The sequence below is a fragment of the Stomoxys calcitrans genome, chromosome 1 (genome assembly GCF_963082655.1).
Source record: "Stomoxys calcitrans chromosome 1, idStoCalc2.1, whole genome shotgun sequence".
Taxonomy (NCBI): Eukaryota; Metazoa; Arthropoda; class Insecta; order Diptera; family Muscidae; genus Stomoxys; species Stomoxys calcitrans.
In genome coordinates, this window is record NC_081552.1 from 182,840,918 (window position 1) to 182,863,422 (window position 22,505).

Below are 22,505 nucleotides of genomic sequence, written 5' to 3' on the forward strand. Positions count from 1 at the left end.
ATTTCTAATCTAGATTAGCAGGATATTTTGCATTATGACTTTATTTTCTTCATTGAAGTTTCTTTTGCTTAAAATTGTACACTTTCCCTATTTATTCCCCCTTTTTTATTAATCTCTTTCAGGTTTATGCCATATTGACACATGGTATCTTCTCAGGACCAGCGATTTCACGCATCAACAATGCCTGTTTTGAGGCTGTGGTCGTCACAAATACTATACCTCAAGACGGACACATGAGAGATTGTCCCAAAATACAGGTATGATATAAGAATAAAACAAGTAATAGCGCGCTAAGTTCGGCCGGGCCGAATCTGATATACCCTCCAACATGGACCACATTGGTCAAGTTCTTTGGCCGATATCTCTTTTTTGACAAACAAAGGATAATGATTAAGAATTGCTATGCTATTTCAGCCATAGCATGTTCTGAACCGAAGTATGGCCTATTACCATACTTGGTTTAGCTGTTGGAAGCTGTTGGAATCGGATAAGAATTGCGCCCTATAGGGGCTCAAGCAATTAAATTGGGAGATCTGTTTATATGAAAGCTATATCAGGTCGTACAAGAGGTCGTATTCCAAATCGGATAGGAATTGTTCTCTCTAGAGGCTGAAGAAGTATAATCGGAAGGTGGGTTTATATTAGAGCTATATCAGGTCAGCAATCAGTAGCAACGCGCCAGATGAAGGAGAGGTATCGGGAGAAAAGGGGAGAGGAGAAACGTCTATTCCGCAGAAAGAAAAAGTAAATGGAAAGACGTGAGTGTGAGCGAATTGAGATGTACAGGAGTTAGAATGAAGTCCGTAAATTCTACCAAAGAATTAAACATCAAACCGATGGCTTTGGTGCAGGCACATCCTCCTGCAGAGACAAAGAAGGAAATCTGTTAACTGACACAGATAACATGCTGAGGATATGGAAAGAACATTTTACCCAACTGCTAGTGTCCGATGTTAGTGGCGAAGAGGATACCGCAGAACCAATCCCTGATGATGGTATAGAATGTTTACCTCCTAGTCAGAATGAGGTCCAAATAGCAGTGACTCGACTAAAGAACAACAATGCAGCAGGAGCCGACGGGTTACCCGCTGAACTATTTAAGACCGGAGGCGACACGCTGATAAGGCGTATGCGTCAGCTTATCTGCGCAATCTGGCTAGAAGAACACATACCCGATGATTGGAACTTCGGCATATTATGTCCCGTACACTAGAAATGAGACAAGACGGAATGTGCCAACTACAGAGGAATAAGTCTCCTCCCCATCGCATACAAGATACTCTCGAGCGTGCTGTGTGAAAGATTAAAACCTAAAGTCAATGAGATAATTGGGCCCTATCAATGTGGCTTTAGACCTGGTAAATCCACCCTAGACCAGATATTCACACTGCGCCAAATCCTGGAAAAGACCCGAGAAGGACAAATCAACACCTACCATCTCTTTGTTTACTCCAAAGCCGCCTTCGATACTCCTTTACGTTCGAAGGTATTCCAAACCATGTCTGAGTTTGGTATCCCTGCAAAATTAATAAGACTCTGCAGGATGATTCTTGCTGATACGTGTTCCTCAGTAAGAATAGGAAAGAATCTCTCCGAACCATTTAATACCAAACGAGGCCTATCGTGTGATCTCTTTAATATCCTGCTGGAGTTGATTATACGAGATGGAGATGTGAATAGATATGGCACACTAATCACAAGAAAACACATGCTACTCGCCTATGCCGACGACATCGATATCATAGGTCGGTCACCGGAAGTAGTAACTGCAGCCTCTGAAAGAATCGAAAGAGAGTCAGTGAAAATGAGTCTGGCAGTAAATGGAGATAAGACGCAATGCATGGTTTCAACTCCCAAAAAGCCTTGCACATCCGAGCAGATAAAGAAAATGGAGAAAGTTGGGAACCACAACTTTGAGACAGTCAGTAACTGTATCTACCTCGGCACCGCCGTAACCGAAACGAATGACACCAGTTTTGAGATAAAGCAAAGAATGATACTGGCAAACAGATTCTACTTTGGACTAAGTAAGCAGTTTAGAAACAAGGCCACCCCTCGACAGACGAAGATTACACTATACAAGACACTGTAGTAGTAGGGTAGTATACCCGTGCTGTTATATGGTTCTGAAGCATGGGTACTTGTGAAAGCAGATGGGGCAGTGCTTGGAGTATTTGAGAGAAAGATTGTATTGTATTGTATTTGTATTTTATTATGATAAAATCCATACAAAAAACAGTGTCTTATATAAAGCATGGGTCGTAAAATATATGAATCAGTTTGCGTTAACGGAGAATATAGTCGACGTATGAACCACGAGCTGTATGACGACGATAGCATAGTTACACGCATCAAAATACAACGGCTGCGTTGGCTAGGTCATGTTGTCAGAATGGATGAAGAAGCTCCAGCAAAAAAGTCTTTTGAAGGCAAACACGGTGGTACACGCAAACTGGGAAGACCAAAAGCCCGATGGAAAGATCAAGTTGTGGGAGACACCTCGAAACTTGGTGTCAGAGATTTTAGAATGAGCGCAGAAGATCGAGGCGCTTGGAACGCTATTCTACGTTCGGCTAGTGGAACTAATATTCTGTCATAGCTAATTAAAGTAAAGTAAGTATATCAGGTTGTGAACCGATTTGGGCCATACTTGGCGCAGTAATTGATGGTCAAACCTAAATAAGTTAGGCTAGGTAAGCGTGGCAGTCCTTTACAGACTCACTTAGACAAGTTTAAGACCATTGTGATACCACAGTAGCGACAGACCAAGGCTGCTGTCGGGAATCGAACCCACGACCCCTGCACTGGTAATCCAAGCACGCTACCATCTCGGCTACCGGGGCCCCCAAACCTAAATAACTTCATGCGAATATTCACCCAAATCGGATAATAATTGCGCCCTCTAGAGGCTCACGAAGTCAAGATCCAAGATCAGATTATATGGAAGCAATATCAGGTTATGAACCGATTTGAACCATACTTGGCACAGTTGTTAGAAGTTAGAACAAAACATTATATGCAAATACGCCCTCTAGCGGTTCTAGAAGTCAAGATCCGTGATCGGTTTATATGGGAGCTGTATCAGGTAAGGAACAGATTTTGACCATACTTGGCACAGTGGTTGATGGTCAAACTTCATGACAAATTTCAGCCATATCGTATAATAAATGCGCCCTATAGCGGCTCAAGAAGTCAAGATCCGGAATTGGTTTATATGGGAGCTATAGCAGTATATATATATAAAACACTTCATGCCAAAATGCAACCAAATCGGGTAATAATTGCGCCCTCTAGCGGATTAAGAAGTCGAGATCCATTATCGGTTTAAATGGGAGCTATATGAGGTTTGGAACCGATTTTGACCATACTTAGCAGAGTTGTAAAACACTTGGTGCAAAATTTAAGCCAAATCGGATAAGAATTTCGCCCTCTAGAAGCTCAAGAAGTCAAGACCCAAGATCGGTTTATAAGGAGCTTTATCAAAACATGGACCGATTTGGCCCATTTACAATTCCAACCGACCTACACTAATAAGAAGTATTTGTGCAAATTTTAAAGCGCCTAGCTTTACTCTTTCGACAGACAGACGGACATGGCTGTATCGTTTATGAATGTCAAGAAGATCAACAATATATATACTTTATTTGGTCCCAGATCAATATTTCGATGTCTTACAAACGGAATGACGATATTAGTGTACCCCCATCCTATGGTGGAGGGTATAGAAACAATAGTTGGGCATATTAAGCATTAAAACATTAAAAAATATATTGGGTTGCCCAAAAAGTAATTGCGGATTTTGCATATAGTCGGCGTTGACAAATTTTTTCACAGCTTGTGACTCTGTAGTTGCATTCTTTCTTCTGTCAGTTATCAGCTGTTACTTTTAGCTTGCTTTAGAAAAAAAGTATATATGAGTGAAGTTCATTCTAAGTTTTATTAAAAATGCATTTACTTTCTTTTAAAAAATCCGCAATTACTTTTTGGGCAACCCAATATTTCCATGGAGCACTCCTTCCCAGATTATCGGTACTTTAGGTTCAAAATAAAAGTCCGATAAGCTTGAATGCCTTAAAGCGCCGCCAAAATGAAAAAAGTTTATCTCAAAAACCCATGACCAAACTGAGACTTTGATGGACGAAATGGAAATAATAGCGGAGACAACGGAGCACACGTTGAAGCTTTTTATAAAAATGTATTCTCCATAGTATACGATGGAACGCGTGAAGACATCGTGTTCTTGGAACAATAAATTAATCAACCTTATTGGTCCAAGAATCCGGTTCATCATTACGAAATTGATGCCTAAGGAAGCCTTGAGGAGCTTTCAACCATTAAAGTCATCTAGACCTGATGAAACATTTCCGAAGTTACTACAGAAAAAGGCTCTCTGGCGCCCTATATTGCCTCTATTTTCACAGTGTACATAGGACTTGCATATACTCCGAAATCCTGGCAGGAGGCAAGAGTGGTATTTATACCCAAGGCCGGCAAGGCATTTTATGCGACACCAAAGGCCTATAAGCCTCATGTCCTTTCTACTCAAAACCATGGAACGCCAGCGAACTGCTCAAATAGAAACAGCATGGAAAGGTCGGGAAGGTCAATGGAAGGTGTGACGGGAGTATAGTCACACTGAATATGTTGCAAGGTGCTGTGCGAACACAGACAGCAGTGGGTCGCAAGCGTCGTCGGACTATATGATCCCCGGACCTCTGCCGTACGGCAATATACCCAACAGCAGCATCCCAGCCCCAATATGTATGAAATGTATCTTTTTTGACTTTATGATTGGGTGCAGCGATCCAGGAGACAAAGCTGACCAACACCTGCAGCTTTCTTAGTTGTCACGGATACAATGTGCTACGTAAGGATCGCTTAAGGAATAGAGGTGGGGGGTGATTGGCCTTCACTGTTGTTTTTGTAGCCCCATTTCATGTGAAGAAATGTGACTAAAACAACAACACCATTCCGTGCAGTATAGACCCATCTCTCCTGCACCCAGCGCTAGTGACCCCAACATGGAGTGCATGGGGATAGCAGTCAAGTTTGATACTGCCGAGATAGAGCTATACAACGTGCACATACCGCCGGCAGGTAGTTGTGACCCAGTTGATGGCCAAGATTACACGTCCAACATTAATGGACTACTGTCTGGCCATAATCGTCTGGTTGTAGGAGACTTTAATGCTCATCACGTTTCATGGCATTCTTCTCTAGATAACGACCAGCGGGCAGAGTAGATTGAAGGCTCCACGTTTTGCACGGTGAATGGGGATGCCCCCACTAGGTTTACGAGGAGATGCAGCAGCTCGCCAGACATTTCCATTGGGTGGTGATATCTCCGGCACTGTTTAACCTCTACCTATCCTCCATTCCACCCATGACATAAACAAAAGGGAGAAAGTGGCACGTCGCAAGGGGGCATTTTATCGACACTCCCATGGGTGACCACCATATCGTTCGGACCGGAACGAGCTTGTTCACCGACAGGAGCTTGAGGGGGATCTCCACCTGAAAATGTGGCTACGACAACAACAAAAACAACCACCAAAAATAATCTATTACGGATACTGACTGAGGAGCGATTTGAACTCGTCTGCTACGTAAGTGATGTTATTATACTTCTAAGGGATAAGGATCCGAATCAGTTATACAGAAGGGCGGTAAGGGTCTTGTAGATGGCATACGACTGGGCTAAACCTTGGGGTTTCAATGTTCTCGAGGAAGACGAAGGTGGGTTAATTTGACGCATCACGTTTCCTCAATAGAATGATTTCGATATCTGACAAGGTCAAATACTTAGGGGTGATGTCGGACATTGAATTGAACTGAATTGGAAGTGTCACATTGAGGAACGTACCGAAAAGGCAAAGAGATGATGGCCTTTATGCAGACGGGTCGTGGACTCGAAATGGTGCCTGAATGCGAGGATAGTTCACTGACTCTCAGGAGCGTGATTAGATAAATATCTACTTATTCCCCAGTAGTTTGTTGGACTGCGATGGAGAACAACTGCAACGTAAGGATAATACAACAGGTTCAGAGAACATCTTGTCTAGGCATAGGCAGACCGACGAGGACACGCCCACAAGAGCACTGGAGCCTGTTCTATATATCCGACCCATAGATCCAGCCACACTTGCCATCTAGAAGATCATTCTACAAAGATGAATCAAATGTAGTGGACAGAGTGGGCCAGAACCCATGGACTGAGATCTGTTTAAGACTGCCTGACAATAATACGGTCCTCCTCGCGGATCCGGATCCCCTCTGCTTCTCGAGTATGACCATTTTTACGGACAATAAACTGGCCATCCGGACAACAACAACCAGGACGGTAAGGTCACGAACAGTCTTGGAGTGTAAGAATGAGATTAACGCCTTCGCTGAGGATGGCACCATCCGCTTTGTTTGGGTGCCGGTCCATAGCGGAGTAAGGGGGAATGAAAAAGCAGACGAATTGGCTGTAAAACCAACACGAAACCTTTCGGGTCGAAGCAGTCCGAGTTAAGGGCGTGCGCTACGAACGCGCATTTAACACTGTGGAACAACAAAACGATCGATAGAACGATAATAATTCTTCTCTTCTTTGTCAGAAGATGATGTTATTGCTGAAAGGAAGTAAGAAAGAGGTCAGTTTAGCTTTCGGTATCATAACAGGACACATAGGACTACGAGCTCACTTGTGCAAGTCGGTGCAACAAGTGATAACATGTGTAGGGGATGTGTGATGAGACGTTGGAGCATTTTTTTTTTTTTTTTGTTGGAGGTCTTTGTAAGTCGCACGGAATTCCTGACTAAGATTTTCTTTTTCGAAGTTACTTTGCAGTGTTAAGAGCACACAACAAGCCGATTACTGGCTTAGGTGTATGTCTATAATGGCATGGGGCAGATTAATATCCGCACCCTCGTTTTAACTTAACCTAAGTCCAACGTTTTTCACAAAAGATGTTTTCTTGGCCAAAATTTCCTTTATGTAAAAGGAATTGTTTTTTTTTTTTTTTTTGTTTTTTTGTAAGGTGTCGACTCGCATGTCTATTTTTAAGGGAATTCTCAGTCCGGTTAGCAGAACTAATTCAGTCTTTTGTGCGGCCAACTCTAGTCCGCGTTCGTGTAGCCAGTTCCTCGAGCGGATCATGACCTGCGTTAGCTTAGGCTGTGCCTTTTCCGTGTTTTTCGCCGGTAAGACTGCCGCAACGTCGCCTGCGTCTCGCAAGGCAATTCCATCCTTAGAATGGCATTGTAGCATTGCCCGACTTTGGCCAATCCTGCTTAATTGTTACTATTTAGAGCACAAAACAAGCACTGGATAAGATGTTTGTCTATAGCGGCATGGGGTGGATCAATATCCGTTCCCTCTTTTCAATCTAACCTAACCTAGAAAAGTTTTACACGGCTCAATATGTCGCCGGCATTAGAGAGGGAAAAGCATCCACTGCAACTAGGCTTGCCAGATGGTCGGAATTATACCGACTTTTTGTGGATATCCTGACTCCCGACTATTCGACAAAAAATATAGGAAAATCCCGACTTTAAGAGTTAACACAAATATTGAACATATCGGAAGTTTAAATACGAAGTACCTCCTTTGTGCAATCAATTTTGTATATTCGAAGCACCTGAGTCACTTCTGTTTGTCCATGCGTGTGCCTGTCTGTCTGTTTGCTCTAAAGACGCATAATTTGATTTTACAAATTATGCTATTGGACTGAAACTGGGTACAGTCTTGTTTTTGGTCCCGTTGTATAGAACGAAAAGTTGTATTAGCCCCTTCCAAATGGCCCCCATATGAACCGCTCTCCCTTTGAATGCACAAAAAGTATGTTATTTTTTGGCCTTTATCGAAAGCACTATAGCGTTTGAAGGTTTATTGGGTTTTTACTATATTTTTTTTATACCCTTCACCATAGGATGGCGGTACACTAATTTCGTCGTTCCGTTTGTAACACCTCGAAATATTGATCTAGAACCCCATAAAGTATATATATTCTTGATCGTCTCGAAATTCTGATTCAAATTAGCCATGTTCGTCCTTCCGTCTGTCGAAATCACGATAGCGGTCGAAAGCGTAGAGCTAGCAACTTGAAATTTTACACAGATACTTTATATTGATGTATGTCGTATGTCGTATTGGATATAGCGCACATATAAACCGATCTCCCAATTTGACTTCTTGGGCCCATGGAAGCCACAACTGTTGTCCAATTTGGCTGAAATTGTGCACATATTGTTCTGTTAAGACTTCCAACAACCGTGCCAAGTATGGGCCAAGTCGCTCTATAACCTGATATAGCTTCCATATAAACCGATCTTCCGATTTGACTTTTTGAGCCCTTGGAAGCCGTAATTTTTGTTCGATTTGGCTGAAATTTTTTATGCGGTGCTCTGTTATGACTTCCAATAACTGTTCCAAATTCGGTCCAAATCGGTGTATAAACTTATATAGCTCCCATATAAACCGATCTCTCCCGATATGACTTCTTGAGTCCCTACAAGCCGATTCGGCTGAAATTGAGCATTTAGTGCTTTGTTATGACTTCCAACAACTGTGCCAAGTACGGTCCAAATCAGTCTATAACCTGATATAGCTTCCATATAAAGCGGTCTCTCGATCATCCTTGTTCGGTTTCTAGAAGCTTTAATCTTTGCTGGTTTGGCGGAAGTTTGGTATGTAGAATAGAATTATGCAATTTTAGCTAAATTTATTTTGTATAAATTTTAGCAGAATCCATGGTGGTGGGTTCCCAAGATTCGGCCCGGATGAACTTAGCACGCTTTACCTGTTTCATTTTTCTTTATCAAAAAAATTATCATTTAATCTTTTTGTCTAGTCTATAGCTACTGTTTTCGTTTTTCTTTTTTCTAACCTGCGATTTTTTTTTTCTTCTTTCAGTGCATTGATGTTTCCATGATGTTTGCTGAAGCCGTCAGAAGAACACATAACGGCGAAAGTGTTTCTTATCTCTTCTCAAATGTTCCATATTAAGAAATACGCTAATATATATTTTTTTAAATCTACAAATTGTTTAATTTTTAACAATTTCATATTTTTTTATTTTAAAAATTTTATATAAATTTAAACTTTAATACTTTTGTTATCTCCTCATTATCTCCTTTCGTATGCTACGTTCAAAAACAACTTTTTTCTTTACAAAAAAAAAAAAATAAAAAAAAAATCTATTAAACTTCGGGTTTATTTGCCATTATCGTTATACGAGTATGTAATTTTTTTTATTAAATGAAAAACATATATTTTGTTTTACTAAATAAAATTTTTTTGGGTTTTTTTTTGTAATTATTATTAAATAATTTAAATATAAAAGAAATTTTTAATTATGACTTTTTTGCCATACCAGGAAAAAAATTAAACTAATGCATATGTATGTGTATGTATGTTTTAAAGTAATTTAGTTGAACTAAATGAAATGAAATGAGAAAAAAAAAACAAAACAAAAACACTTTAAATCTCTTTTTTTTAAGTAAGGAATTAAATTTTTAGTTTTCTCACATAAACATAAACACCATAACCACCTCTAACTATACTATAAAAACAAAAATCAAAGATCACCTTTTCAAGAAACCGCTTCTCTTATTTGTTCATATAAAATGTTGAAATTTATTTTTTTTTTTTTTCAATTTTTATTATATATTAAAATTTTGTCAAATCAGAGCACTTCTAAGAAAAAGGTAAAAAAAAATAGAAATTGATATACACACCGCATATAAAGTTGAAAAAGAAAAACAAAAACATGTAATGCAAATTTTGAAAATATTTTTTTATATGCATATACCTACTCCAAAAATAAAGGACAAAAACTTTGCTATACATATTAAAATAAATATACAAGTGAATACATAATACTAGCATACAATGTAGCAGCAACTGAAATCACAATCAGCTCTAATCCTTCTCCTTCTACTTGATTTCAAATGATCGATCTTTTGCGACATGAAAAAAAAAAACAAAAATACCAACAAGAATATTTTATTAAAACAAAACATTGTGTAACATGAAAATTATATAAAGAATATCTAAATTATTGCAACAAATTGAGAATGAACAAAAACAACAAACAAAAATCAAGAAATAAGCAACAACAATATTTGTTATACTAGTTAAGACTTCATTATTAACGCATAGTTCAAGTAAAAAAGTATAAGATGATGAAAAGAATAAAAACAAACAACTTAAGAATATGATTGGAAAATTACAACTAGTGAAAAGAATGAATAAAAAAATTTTAATGAAAAAAAGGTAATAAAAAAATCAAGTAAAAATAAACAAGAGAAAACATCTAAAAATGTATTTTTTTATATTTTCAACGGCGAACAGTTTAAGGTGAACTATGTGGGCTAAGTGACAGCACCCATGGCGAAACAATTAATGGTAGTCTCAAGATATATTCATTTACTGTTCGTGGCAGTTGCCCAACAACGCACATATGTGTACTCAATAACTGTCACAATCAGCGATTAATGCAACTCTGATTTTGTGTATGTAACTAGTTCGCGCCATTTTCGTTGTTTGTGTGTGCTATGGTACTTAACTATAATACACACACAACCAAAACTCGTTGACAGATAGTGTATTTCGCGAGAAAAAATATTACTCAGCTGTTTACGGTACACTGCCTGGTCATTATGTCATGGATGGTCTCATTTGTACAACAACCACAAATCATATGGTGCAATCGGCCATGTTGCCATCAAGCTGATCGACGTTTTGCCAACACAAACAAACAATTTGTGTGCGTACATGAGCAGAGACTATGCGAGAAAGAAGATGACAACAAAGAGAATGCAAACAAAAATTTTACATCTTAATACAGTTAGAAGCCTGCCCGGCTTCTAAGAGCTGTTCGCGTAAGACCACCTTTTTAAATCCGCCTTGCCCACCACCATAGGATGGGGGGGGGGGGGGGGAGTACACGTCTAGTCATTCCGTTTGTAACACCTCGAAACATTGATGTAGGACCCCATAAAGTATACATATTCTTGATCGTCGAGACATTCTGAGTCGTCCCAGACATGTCTGTCCGTCCGTCTGTCGAACTCACGATAGCGGAAGAATGTATGGTCGTTGTGGTTTTCAAATGGGCCATGTCGGTTCATTTTAGGATATAGTTACATATAAACCATTCGATCTCTCGATTTGACTTCTTGAACCCCTGGAAGCCCGATTTTTGTCCGATTTGGCTGAATTTTTGCACATAATGTTCTGCTATGACTTCCAACAACTGTGCCAAGTACGGTCCAAATCGGTCTACAACCTTATACTTCTTGAGCGTCTAGAAGCCGCAATTTTCACCCAAGTTGGCTGAAATTTTGCACATACCACTCTGTTACGACTTCCAACAACTGTGCCATGTACGATTCAAATCGGTCTATAACCTGATAATGCTCCCATATAAACCGATCTCCCGATTTTACTTCTAGAGCCACTGGAAGCCGTAATTTTCACCCGAGTTGGCTGAAATTTTGCACATACTGTTCTGATACGACTTCCAACAACTGTGCCAAGTACGATCCAAATCGGTCCCTGGAAGCAGCAATTTTTTTCGATTTGGCTTAAGTTTTGCACATAATGTTCTGTTATGACTTCCAACAACTGTGTCAACTACGGTTCAAATCGGCCAAGAGCATGATATAGCTCCCATATAAACCGATCTCCCGATTTTACTTCTTCAACCCCTAGAAGCCATAACTTTTGTCCGATTTGGCTGAAAACAAGTAAGAGCGTGCTAAGATCGGCCGAGCCGAATCTTGTATACCCTCCACCATGGATCGCATATGTCGAGTTCTTTGCCCGGTATCTCCTTTTAGGCAAACAGAGAATAATTGATATAAGAATTGTAATGCCATTGGAGCTATATCAAGTTATAGTCCGAATCAAAACATAAATGAATTGAATGTTGAAGACCATAGTAGGAGTCATTGTGCCAAATTTCTGCCAAATCGGATAAGAATTGTGCCCTATAGGGGCTTATGTGGGAGCTCTATCAGGCCATAGATCGATTCAGACCATATTTGGCACGAATGTTGAAGGTCATGGCAGAAGCCGCTGTACAAAATTTCAGCCAAATCGGATAAGAATTGCGCCCTATAGGGGCTCAAGAAGTAATATGGGGAGATCGGTTTATGTGGGAGCTTTATCAGGCTATAGTTCGATTCAGACCATATTTGACATGAATGGTGAAGGTTATGGCAGAAGCCGCTGTACAAAATTTCAGCCAAATCGGATAAGAATTGCGCCCTCTAGAGGCTTAAGAAGTCAAGATCCCAGATCGATTTATATGGCAGCTATACCAGGTTATGGACCGCTTTGAACCATACTTAGTACACTTATTAGAAGTCATAACAAAACACTTCGTGCAAAATGTTCAGCCAAATCGGATGAAAATTGCGCCCTCTAGTGGCTTAAGAAATCAAGATTTAAGATCAGTTAATTTGGCAGCTATAACAGGTAATGAACCGATTGGAACCATACATAGCACAGGTGTTGGAAGCGATACCAAGACACCACGCACAAATTTTCAGCCAAATCGGATAAGAATTGTGCCCTCTAGATGCTGAAGAAGTCAAGACCCAAGCTATATCAAAACATGGACCGATTCGGCGCATTTAAAATCCCAGCTGACCTACATAGATAAATTTGTGCAAAATTTCAAGTGTAGCTTTACTCCTTCGAAAGACAGATAGACGGACAAGGCTAGATCGACTTAAAATGTCATAACGATGACGAACATATATATATATATATATATATATTGGGTTGCCCAAAAAAAATTTTCATTTAGTCGGCGTTGACAAATTTTTTCACAGCTTGTGACTCTGTAATTGCATTCTTTCTTCTGTCAGTTATCAGCTGTTACTTTTAGCTTGCTTTAGAAAAAAAGTGTAACAAAAGTATATTTGATTAAAGTTCATTCTAACTTTTATTAAAAATGCATTTACTTTCTTTTAAAAAATCCGCAATTACTTTTTGGGCAACCCAATATATATATACGTTACAAACGGAACGACGAAATTAGTATGCCCCCCCTCCTATGGTGGAGGGTATAAAAACAATTTATTGTGTAAAAACAGAACCATATCGTTGAAAAAAAAAACGATGGCATATTGTTTAACACTTACTTTTGTTTATTTTTTTATTGGTAATAACTTTTTTTAACAGCCACCATTTGCTTTGTTTACTTTTGAGATGGTAAAATATGCTGTGCTGATCGATTTTTTTTTTTTCTATGAAATCGATATTTTGAAAAAATAAGTTCGTAAGCCCTCATCCAATAAGTATTTACAGAACGGAATTGATCTTCGAACAAAACCTCGCTCGATAACGTATGCGAGAAATTCTGGAGAATTTATTTACCCTTCTATGGTGGGAGGGTATAAAAACAGCAACATATCGTTGAAAAAACAATGACACTTGTTTTTATTTTTTTACGAGTAATAACTTTTTAACAGCCACCATTTGCTTTATTTACCTTTAAGATGGCAGAATATGCTCTGCTAATCGTTTTTTTTTTTTCTAAGAAATCTTCAACTTTTTGAAAAATTAATCTTCGAAAAAAATGTATCTTCAATCTTCGAACAAAAACTCGCTCGATAACGGATGCGATAATTAGACCACAGGATTTATTTGCCAACCATAGCAATATTGGATTCAAATAAATGGTATAAGAAAGTTAAAGAAGGCGCAGCGGAGGTTATCCGTTCCAGCTAGTGTTTATGAAAGACAGAAATGTTCTACAAGCATAATCAAAAAAGGAATTTTTATTCACTTTTATTCTTTTTTTTTATTTATATTTTCAACAAATTTAACAGATATTCTATCTCGAAACTCAATAGGAATGTTATTGTAATTATTGTTTTTCTTAATGTTTAACCTTTAGTTACAATACTTTGGAATAACTAGAAATGTTATGATAAAACTGTTATTTATTTATACTTAAAAGTCCAGTAAACGATCAGTACTCGCAATCATCCTCGCCTCCTTGTTCGGCATCGTCTGTGCCGACCTCCTCGAAATCGCGTTCTAGTGCGGCCAAATCTTCCCGAGCTTCGGTAAATTCGCCCTCTTCCATGCCCTCGCCGACATACCAATGGACAAAGGCGCGTTTCTTGAACATTAGGTCGAATTTGTAGCACAAATTGCTGAAGGCCACGGCAATGGCAGTTGTGTTAGACAACATGCAAACGGCTCGAGAGGTAGGCGCCAAATCGCCATCGGGCACAAATGCAGGTTTCTCATAGTTGATGCCAATTTTGAAACCCGTTGGGCACCAATCGACAAACTGAATATGTCGCTTTGACTTGATGGCCGAAACAGCAGCATTAACATCTTTGGGAACAACATCGCCTCGATACAACATACAACATGCCATGTATTTGCCAGCTCGGGGATCACATTTCACCATCATATTGCCGGATTCAAAGCATGCATTGGTCAGGGAGGTGATGGCATGCTGTTCGTGTGATGCCCTAGAGGCTGACATCAATGGGGCGTAGGCCACCAGGGGGAAGTGGATACGTGGGAAAGGCACCAAATTCGTTTGGAACTCATTGAGATCCACATTCATGGAACCACTGAAACGCAACGATGCCGTTGTGGAACTGACAATTTGGGCTATAAGTCGATTTAGATTGCGATAATCTGGACGATCCACATTTAAACTATTTTTGCAGATTTCATAGATGGCTTCATTGTCCACCATGAACACACAGTCCGAATGTTCCAACGATGAGTGTGTGGTCAACAAGGCATTGTAGGGCTCCACCACAGCCGTGGACACCTTGGGCGAGGGATAGACAGCAAAGTCGAGTTTACACTTTTTGGTAAACTCCATGGACAAACGCTCCAATAGCAACGAGGTGAAACCAGAGCCTGTACCACCTCCCAAACTGTGGAATATCAAAAAGCCCTGCAGACCATCACACTGCTCGGCTATTTTTTGTATGCGTGTAGTTACATTGTCAATGACCTCCTTACCAATGGAGTAATGGCCACGAGCATAATTATTGGCAGCATCCTCTTTGCCTGAAATCAATTGCTCCGGATGATAGAGACCACGCATGGGACCATTTCGTACATCGTCAATTACTGTCGGCTCCAAATCCACAAAAATTGATCTTGGCACTTGTTTTCCCGAACCCGTCTCCGAGAAGAAGGTGCGAGCATCATTTGTGCAATTCGATTGTCCCTCTGAGCCTACCACACCAGCTGAACAGCCACTTGCAAGCATTTCCTCTTTGGTCTTGGCCGTGCCATCGTGATTGATGCCATGCTCGAGCAAGTACAGCTCCCAACAGGCATTGCCGATTTGAATGCCACCCTGACCGATTTGAATGGAAATAACTTCACGCTAAAGAAAATGGAAAAATTAGAAATACATTGAACAACTTTTTTAATAATTCAAACATATAAAAAAATCAATATTTTGATATCGAAAGGGGGGGAAGTAAAGTAAAGCACGAAATTGATATTCACTCTCGGGACAAAGCGTCTCGAAATCCACTCCACCGTTGAGTCCGATCTTCTAAATTGAAAAAAAGTTGGTTTGTTAACTACATGTGCGTTCGCCAATAATAGAAAGAGTTTAGAAACACAAAGTCATAGCCCCTTGTTAAGCAGAGAGGGTTTCCCAAGGGGATGTTCTCTCCTCTACAACTCATCATACATAGCATCAATAAGCTGTGTGAACGAATAAACATTTATCTCTCAGACCTGAAGGACTTTTTCAAGAGTCGCAACTTGAAAATCTCTTGATGAAATTGTCAGCCACACTATTCACCACCTGGGCGAAAGAGGATTCAATGGAGTTTGAAGTCATAGTCGATGGACAAAGAATTCTAACAGTAAATCATCCGAAGATCATAAGGGCGACCCTCAACAGCCTTTTCTCGTTTCAGCCCATGCTGCTGCAGTCTGCGATAAGGAAGAAACAGGAACAAAATCCTCACGCGCTGCCTGCAGATGGCAAACATCATCCATCTACACGATAAGATCCAGACACGTAAAGCTCAAAAGTTCATAGTGATCTTCCTAAACAACAACTCCGGAGCTGTTACCTCCATCTCTCCGAGACATTTCAGGAGAAGTATCTGGAAGTTTAGAGACGCAATCCGATAACACACCACCTATGGACTCATCACCTCCTCATACAGAACAGGCTTGCAGAATATTCGCCAGTATATTGTAACCAATGCGACTTCGTTGTATTAGCCGAATATATGGGAAATCCAGAGCTACTCTGGCCCAAGACAGATCCGGCTGATGTAGGAAACTGAACTCGTAGCTCCCAAGGTTAAACAATAATCATACCATTGTTATTGTGGTTGTTGTAGTCACAATTGCATGTGGAGGTGGCGATCTTGTTCGGGCCCAAGGGACCGACCGCCGCTGATACAGGGTGGCCATTGGTTATTTAAAGGCGCCAATAACTCGCCTTGTCTTACTGAGGTACATAGTAGGCACTCAGTATTTATGACAGAGCCGGTGCCACCCTGCCTCTCTCTCTGAGACTCTTCGCTCGATACCGCTGATTGTCAGCGACTGTCGCTGCAACTACCCCGTATGGAGCATTCTACTATCCGCAACCTCTTCGGAAACTTGCAACTAAGGTTTTTGCTGACAGCGATGAACACCACACAGATCTGACCCCAAATTCCTAGCGTATTTGTTGCTCACAGCTATCCCGTGCCGGGATTTCATAACATTCACCATAAAATGAATGCATCCATCCTAAACAGAAGCTCGCACAGTAGAGAGCTCACAGTTTGTTGAAGCTTTCGATCTCACATGGCTCGAGGCCAGAGCCTTCATCGCCGCCTGAATGTCCACGTTTACCGTGATAGTCTGAACGATTCACGCTGCCGCATCGTTATCGTCACTAGTGTATTCAAAAGCGCAAATATGAAAAGACGCTGCTTTCGTCCAAAACCAAAAAATTTTCCGGTTTCGTGGAATTCAATAATGACTTCTGCTTCGTTGCTCCATCTCCAGTATACATCATCGTCCCGTCACGCCGCATCTCCATCCCCCAGTAGAGCTGAGAAGAATGCCCAAAGTTTGAGGACCGCTGGATACGTGACACCCTCAATAATGAGCGCGGTGAGTTTTGTTTTTGAGCGTTGCATTGAAAAATACAACTATGCAAACAAATACCACAAAAGCAATGCGCAAAAGTTCAACAATTTTCAACTTTGATGCATAAAAAAAACTACTTCACGTATGGCAACGCAGAATGACGCTCGATTTCAGTTGTCAGAATTAAAAATTCTTTAACTTTTGCGTGGGATTTATTTGTATAGTTGCACTTTTCAAAGCAAAGCTCAACGTTTTGACCTTCATTTTTAGGGTGATCGTCGTTACCAAACCATGAACATAAAAAGGCCTAAGATCGCGATCAGTATTCAGCGCCTCTCTCGGGGCAATCATCCTTCTCCAGCTTAGTTTCTGGTCAAAAACGAAGCCTACGGAGAGAGCGGCAACTCTACCCCATTCAGTACAGGTTCCCTGAGAACACCCAGCTTTCGCCTCTTGGTAAAAAATATCAGCTCAGTGTCGCTGGGGATATATCAAGTCCTTTGGCACTTGTTCAGCTTTCTCAGCGCCCTTTGAAAGAGGTCAGTAGTGGTAGAGAGGAAACGGCCACCTACCATGATGCCGACATCATCAGCGCAGGCAACGACCCCATATATGGTCCTTCACGTTCATTAAATGTCCCCTCTTTGTCCAAGAAAAACGCCAAAGTTTTTCAATGTAATAAAAATAAGTTCAATAAGTTTCCAATGTAACCAGCCACATAATAGAGGCTAGTGTCAACTGTAAGTAGCATTAAAGGGTCAACACAATGTCTAATACACGTGTTAAGTTGTCTCAGCAGGGTCTTTAAGAAGGATAGGAGCTTGGCACATGGTCCTCGCCTGTAACATAGCACGCAGTATGCCATCCGGTTCCGTTTACTTTTAGAATTGAGACGAATTCGCGCCCCAGACTACCTTGCCTTCCGTTATCATGTCCTCAACTCAAATGTGTTATTTCAAAGTAACATTGGTACAATCCACATGTAGTTATAGCCCAAAAACAAATCCACTGACTTGATATTGATATCTCCGGCACGGTTTTACCTCTACTTATCTTGTATTTAAACCCCTCCAGACGGCATTGAGATCGTATCATATGTGGACAAATGTGCGATCATAATATCGGGGTCCATCGTTGATGACACCTGCGATAGGTTGAACGTCAACCTCATCGATCTTGCCGCCTAATTCACATACACACTCGATTCACCGCCACCTTCCTCGCCACCTTGTGGCGATCTATAACCAAAAAGTTCAGCAAAGGCATATCAAGCTGGTCTAGACAACTTTCATGCAGATACTGTAGTAGGTGCGGTGAACAGCTACCAGGAGAATGTGGTCCTTGGAGAAAGACCGCCACCCATTTCACCTGGAGAAATTGATCCCCCGGCAAACCAGAGTAGTTCTGGCATATACAGCCACCTCAACTTCTACAAAGCTAAGATTTATGCCATCGTGCGGGATATGTGTGCCGATTCTAAACTGGAACCACAAAACTCACGTCCTATAGCAATCCCATGGCAGCCGGTTGTACGTACCGGATTGACCCGTTGAAGTCCTTCATCGGCATGGGCTGCCGCCTCAGTGTATAACACACTGCTACAACGACAACAACAAACTCTATCCACAGAATGACTATAAGCACCATACGAGTTGGAACTTTGAGCTCCGATTTGTGAGGGGTTCATCGTTGTTGTTGTAATTACTTAGCCACATGTGGAGGCGACGATCCTCGTCAAGCTCCTATAAATGAGCAAGCTCGTCTCGATCCAAAGGTCTGGTCGCCACGGGCCATTGCTCATCGTCATTGCGAGCAACTCAGCTGGAAGCTACCGGACGCGTCTACAGGTTGCGGATAGTGGTATGCTTCGTATATGGAGGAGTTTCAGTCACGGACAATCAGCGATATCAAGTAGAGATCCTCATAGAGGCTGGGCGGCACTGGCTCTTGCTTAAATTCTGAGTGTCTATGATACTCGATATGACAAGGCGAGTTATTGGCGTCTAAAAATAGCCAATTGTCATAACGTTTTCGCGGCGATCGGTCCCATGAACCGGTACGAGCTTGCTCACCTATAAAGCTTAACGAGGATCGCTACCTTAACACACACATGTGGTTACAAAAACAATAACAACAAACATCCGCAAAACAACAACATTAATTTAATATAGCCCCACATAAAATGATCTATCGGTTTGACTTCTTAAGCCCCTAGATTCTTAATTTTGGCCGAATTTGATACTTGAAGTACTCATATGCCTTTCAACACCGCATCAAAATGGTCCGGATATGTTCCCAACTAAAATAACTATATAAACCGATCATCTGATTTGATACCTAGAGCACCCAAAATTTTAATTTCAGTTTGATTTAAGGCCGGTAATACATTCACTTTTGGCAGTAACTTTCCGCTACCTATTTTACTAGCCCTAGTTTAAAGATGCATAAAATGGACATAGTTGTTGTTGTAGCAGTGAGTTTTACACTAAGGCGGCAGCCCTTGCCGATGATGGGCTCCAGCGGGTGAATCTGGTACGTACAACCGGCTGCCATCGGAGTCTCCAAACCATGCGATTCCAAACATTAGTTGACATACGGTATGTCTCCAATTGGATACAGCCAACATATAAATTGATCCCCCCATATGATACCTTGAGCCTTTTGATCCCAATTCATTCGCCGATTAACATTTAAAATTATCTGGGAAAGTATTAATTGATCACAAGTTCATCACAAGAACAAAACATGTTCTAAATTTAATTCACAGTTATTGAGATGATGCTGCTGCAGCGGTATCGTAAACCGCCAATAAATGCAAAAATATGCATTGGTTTCCCCATGACGGGTTTCTTGGGTTCAATGCAGCCTAAGAAGATGGAAAAAATAACTTGTTTTACTCTTTCTTTTCTTTGCGCCAGCTGCATTTACTAATGTAAACAGTAGCCATAAATAAGTTTGGAACTAATTTGAGTTCATCTCTTTGGTGCCCATAATGAAATGTAAAAAAAAACCTCTTTTGTTTCAGCAACAGCAGCAGCAGCAGCAACGAGTAAAAGGTATAACCTCAATATGTCCTTTGTTTTAAATTGGGCGCTCATTTTTTCTACTTTATTCCGTTTCGCGCACTCATACTTACCATGATTTTGTGTGGCGATGGCTTGTGTGATTATCCTGGTTGGTGTTTTACGTTGCTATCTGGAAGCAAAAAGATTTCCTAATTTCCAGGCTAAAAAATGTAGCTTTAGCTTGGAATTTTAAAAATCTTTGTTTTCTAAGCGTTACAACTTTTCTTAAATGGCCGAAAAAAAAGATAACGCCAAAAAGGAAATATAATTCACAAAAGCAAGCACCGTGACTCGTACGAATGCCGATCAATACCACCGAACAATGCAGAACAATGGTGTGACAGTTGTTGGGCGATGACGGATGAAGACTGTGTGTGGTGCTCTGCTGAGATGTTTGTTGGTGTGCAACAATGATCTGCGATGATCTTTTTAGTACACAACCAACCAACCATCGTTTGCCTCTTTCTTTTACTTTTTTTTTCTTTAGTAGAGCCATTTTGAGAACCCAGCAAAATGAATGTGTGTATGAGAGTGTGTGTGTTAAATGAAGTCCTGTTATGTTTAAGCTATGGGAAACGTATAAAACGTGGTGCAATCAGGCAAGCTGGCGGAATGTCATTAAATTTTTGAGGGTTGGTTAATCTCTTTCTCTCCCTAGTGATCTGTCAATGAAAGCCCTCTATTACAATTTCCTGATGATGATAGGCACCACTTTGCCAGTGTTGTCAATAAGTAAAATCTTTTGATTTTTTTTTAAGGGTTTTAGATTTGGTGAAAATTTACTTTATTATAATACAATTAAAATTAGGTTATTTATTACTACTACTACATTATGGTTGATTTGTGCTTTTCATAATACTTTTGTTTTGCATTTTTGCAAAGATTTGGGATTGCATAATATTTTAACTTGACTTCTTTAAGGCTTTGAGTGTTTTTTAGTCCATAGAAAGAAACAAGCCTTCAAATGAGCAATAACCTAAATATTCTTATTTTTTTTTTTTTGTCATTTTAGATGTATAAAATTATTGCAACAACTTAATAAAACAAAATGAAATACCTATTAAATTTAAATTGCAACATATATAAAGTAAACAAGTAAAAGCGTGTTAAATTCGGCCCGTCCGAATCTTATATATCCTCCACCAGGGATCGCATTTATAAAGTTCGTTGTATGAGTTTTTCAAATATATATGAGCTATATCAAGTCAATGACTGATAAGGACCGTACTTGTCATGTCTGTTAGAAGTCAAAGAAAAACACCACCTCCAAAATTTCAGGTAAATCGAGTAATAATTGCGGAACAGTTTTTTGAAGTCATACAAAAACGACGTATGCAAAATGTCAACCAAATTGGATAACAATTGCGCCCTCTAGAAGCCCAAGAAGTCTAATCCGGAGATATGGCGGTTATATCAGTTTGTGGATTTAAATCATACTTGATACAGTTGTTGGAAGTCATACCGATATGTGCAAAATTTCAGCCAAATCAAATAAGAATTGCGCTTCCAGAAGATCGGTTTATAGGGCAGCTATTGGGTTGCCCAAAAAGTAATTGCGGATTTTTCATATAGTCGGCGTTGACAAATTTTTTCACAGCTTGTGACTCTGTAATTACATTCTTTCTTCTGTCAGTTATCAGCTGTTACTTTTAGCTTGCTTTAGAAAAAAAGTGAAAAAAATATATTTGATTAAAGTTCATTCTAAGTTTTATTAAAAATGCATTTACTTTCTTTTAAAAAATCCTCAATTACATTTTGGGCAACCCAATATATCAAAACATGGACCGTTTCGGCCCATTTACAATCCCAACCGACCTACACTAATAAGAAGTATTTGTGCGAAATTTCAAGCGCCTAACTTAACTCCAAGGCGGATTTAAAAAGGTGATCTCACGCATTTAACAGTTGGCCAGGTTTGACGGTATTAAGATGCCAGATTTTTGTTTGCATTCTCTTTGTTGCCATCTTCTTTCTCGCATATGCTTTGCTCATGTACGCACACGTATACACACACGCACACAAACATTTTTTGTGTGTGTTGGCAAAACGTCGATCAGCTTGATGCCAAGATGGCGGATTGCACCATATGATTTGTACAAATGAGACCACCTTTAATTGTTTCGCCATGGCTTAACTCCTTCGAAAGTTAGTATGCTTTCGACAGACATACGGACGGACATGGCTAGATCGATTAAAAATGTCATAACGATCAAGAATATACTAAACATGATGGGGTCTTAAATGCAAATGTCACTCGGTTTGCAACAACTCTAAATATGCGTGGAGGGTATAAACATTAAAAATTTTATAATTTAGTGGGAGTGCAGACGCACAGTAGGATTGAATCGAAA

General features: G+C 40.1%; 2 protein-coding genes across 5 annotated transcripts in view; one reads left to right on the forward strand and one right to left on the reverse strand.

The window, feature by feature from the left end:
- Positions 1-9,972, forward strand: part of LOC106084958 (ribose-phosphate pyrophosphokinase 2) — a 140,504-nt gene extending 130,532 nt beyond the window's left edge. For all 4 annotated transcript variants that reach the window (XM_059360642.1, XM_013248944.2, XM_013248945.2 and 1 more), the window contains 2 exons: positions 123-257; positions 8,897-9,972. In XM_059360642.1, coding sequence (XP_059216625.1) covers positions 123-257; positions 8,897-8,989 — 228 coding nt within the window. In that variant the 3' untranslated portion in view covers positions 8,990-9,972. The remainder of the gene's footprint in view (positions 1-122; positions 258-8,896) is intronic.
- A 3,775-nt stretch (positions 9,973-13,747) lies between these two features.
- On the reverse strand, positions 13,748-20,544 carry LOC106084964 (tubulin alpha-4 chain). The gene is made up of 2 exons (XM_013248956.2): positions 20,226-20,544; positions 13,748-15,365 (listed from the first exon to the last, which is right to left on the reverse strand). Exons 1-2 carry the CDS (start codon positions 20,226-20,228, stop codon positions 13,971-13,973), a joined length of 1,398 nt encoding a protein of 465 aa, XP_013104410.1. The 5' UTR covers positions 20,229-20,544; the 3' UTR covers positions 13,748-13,970.
- Between the last annotated feature and the right edge of the window lie 1,961 nt (positions 20,545-22,505).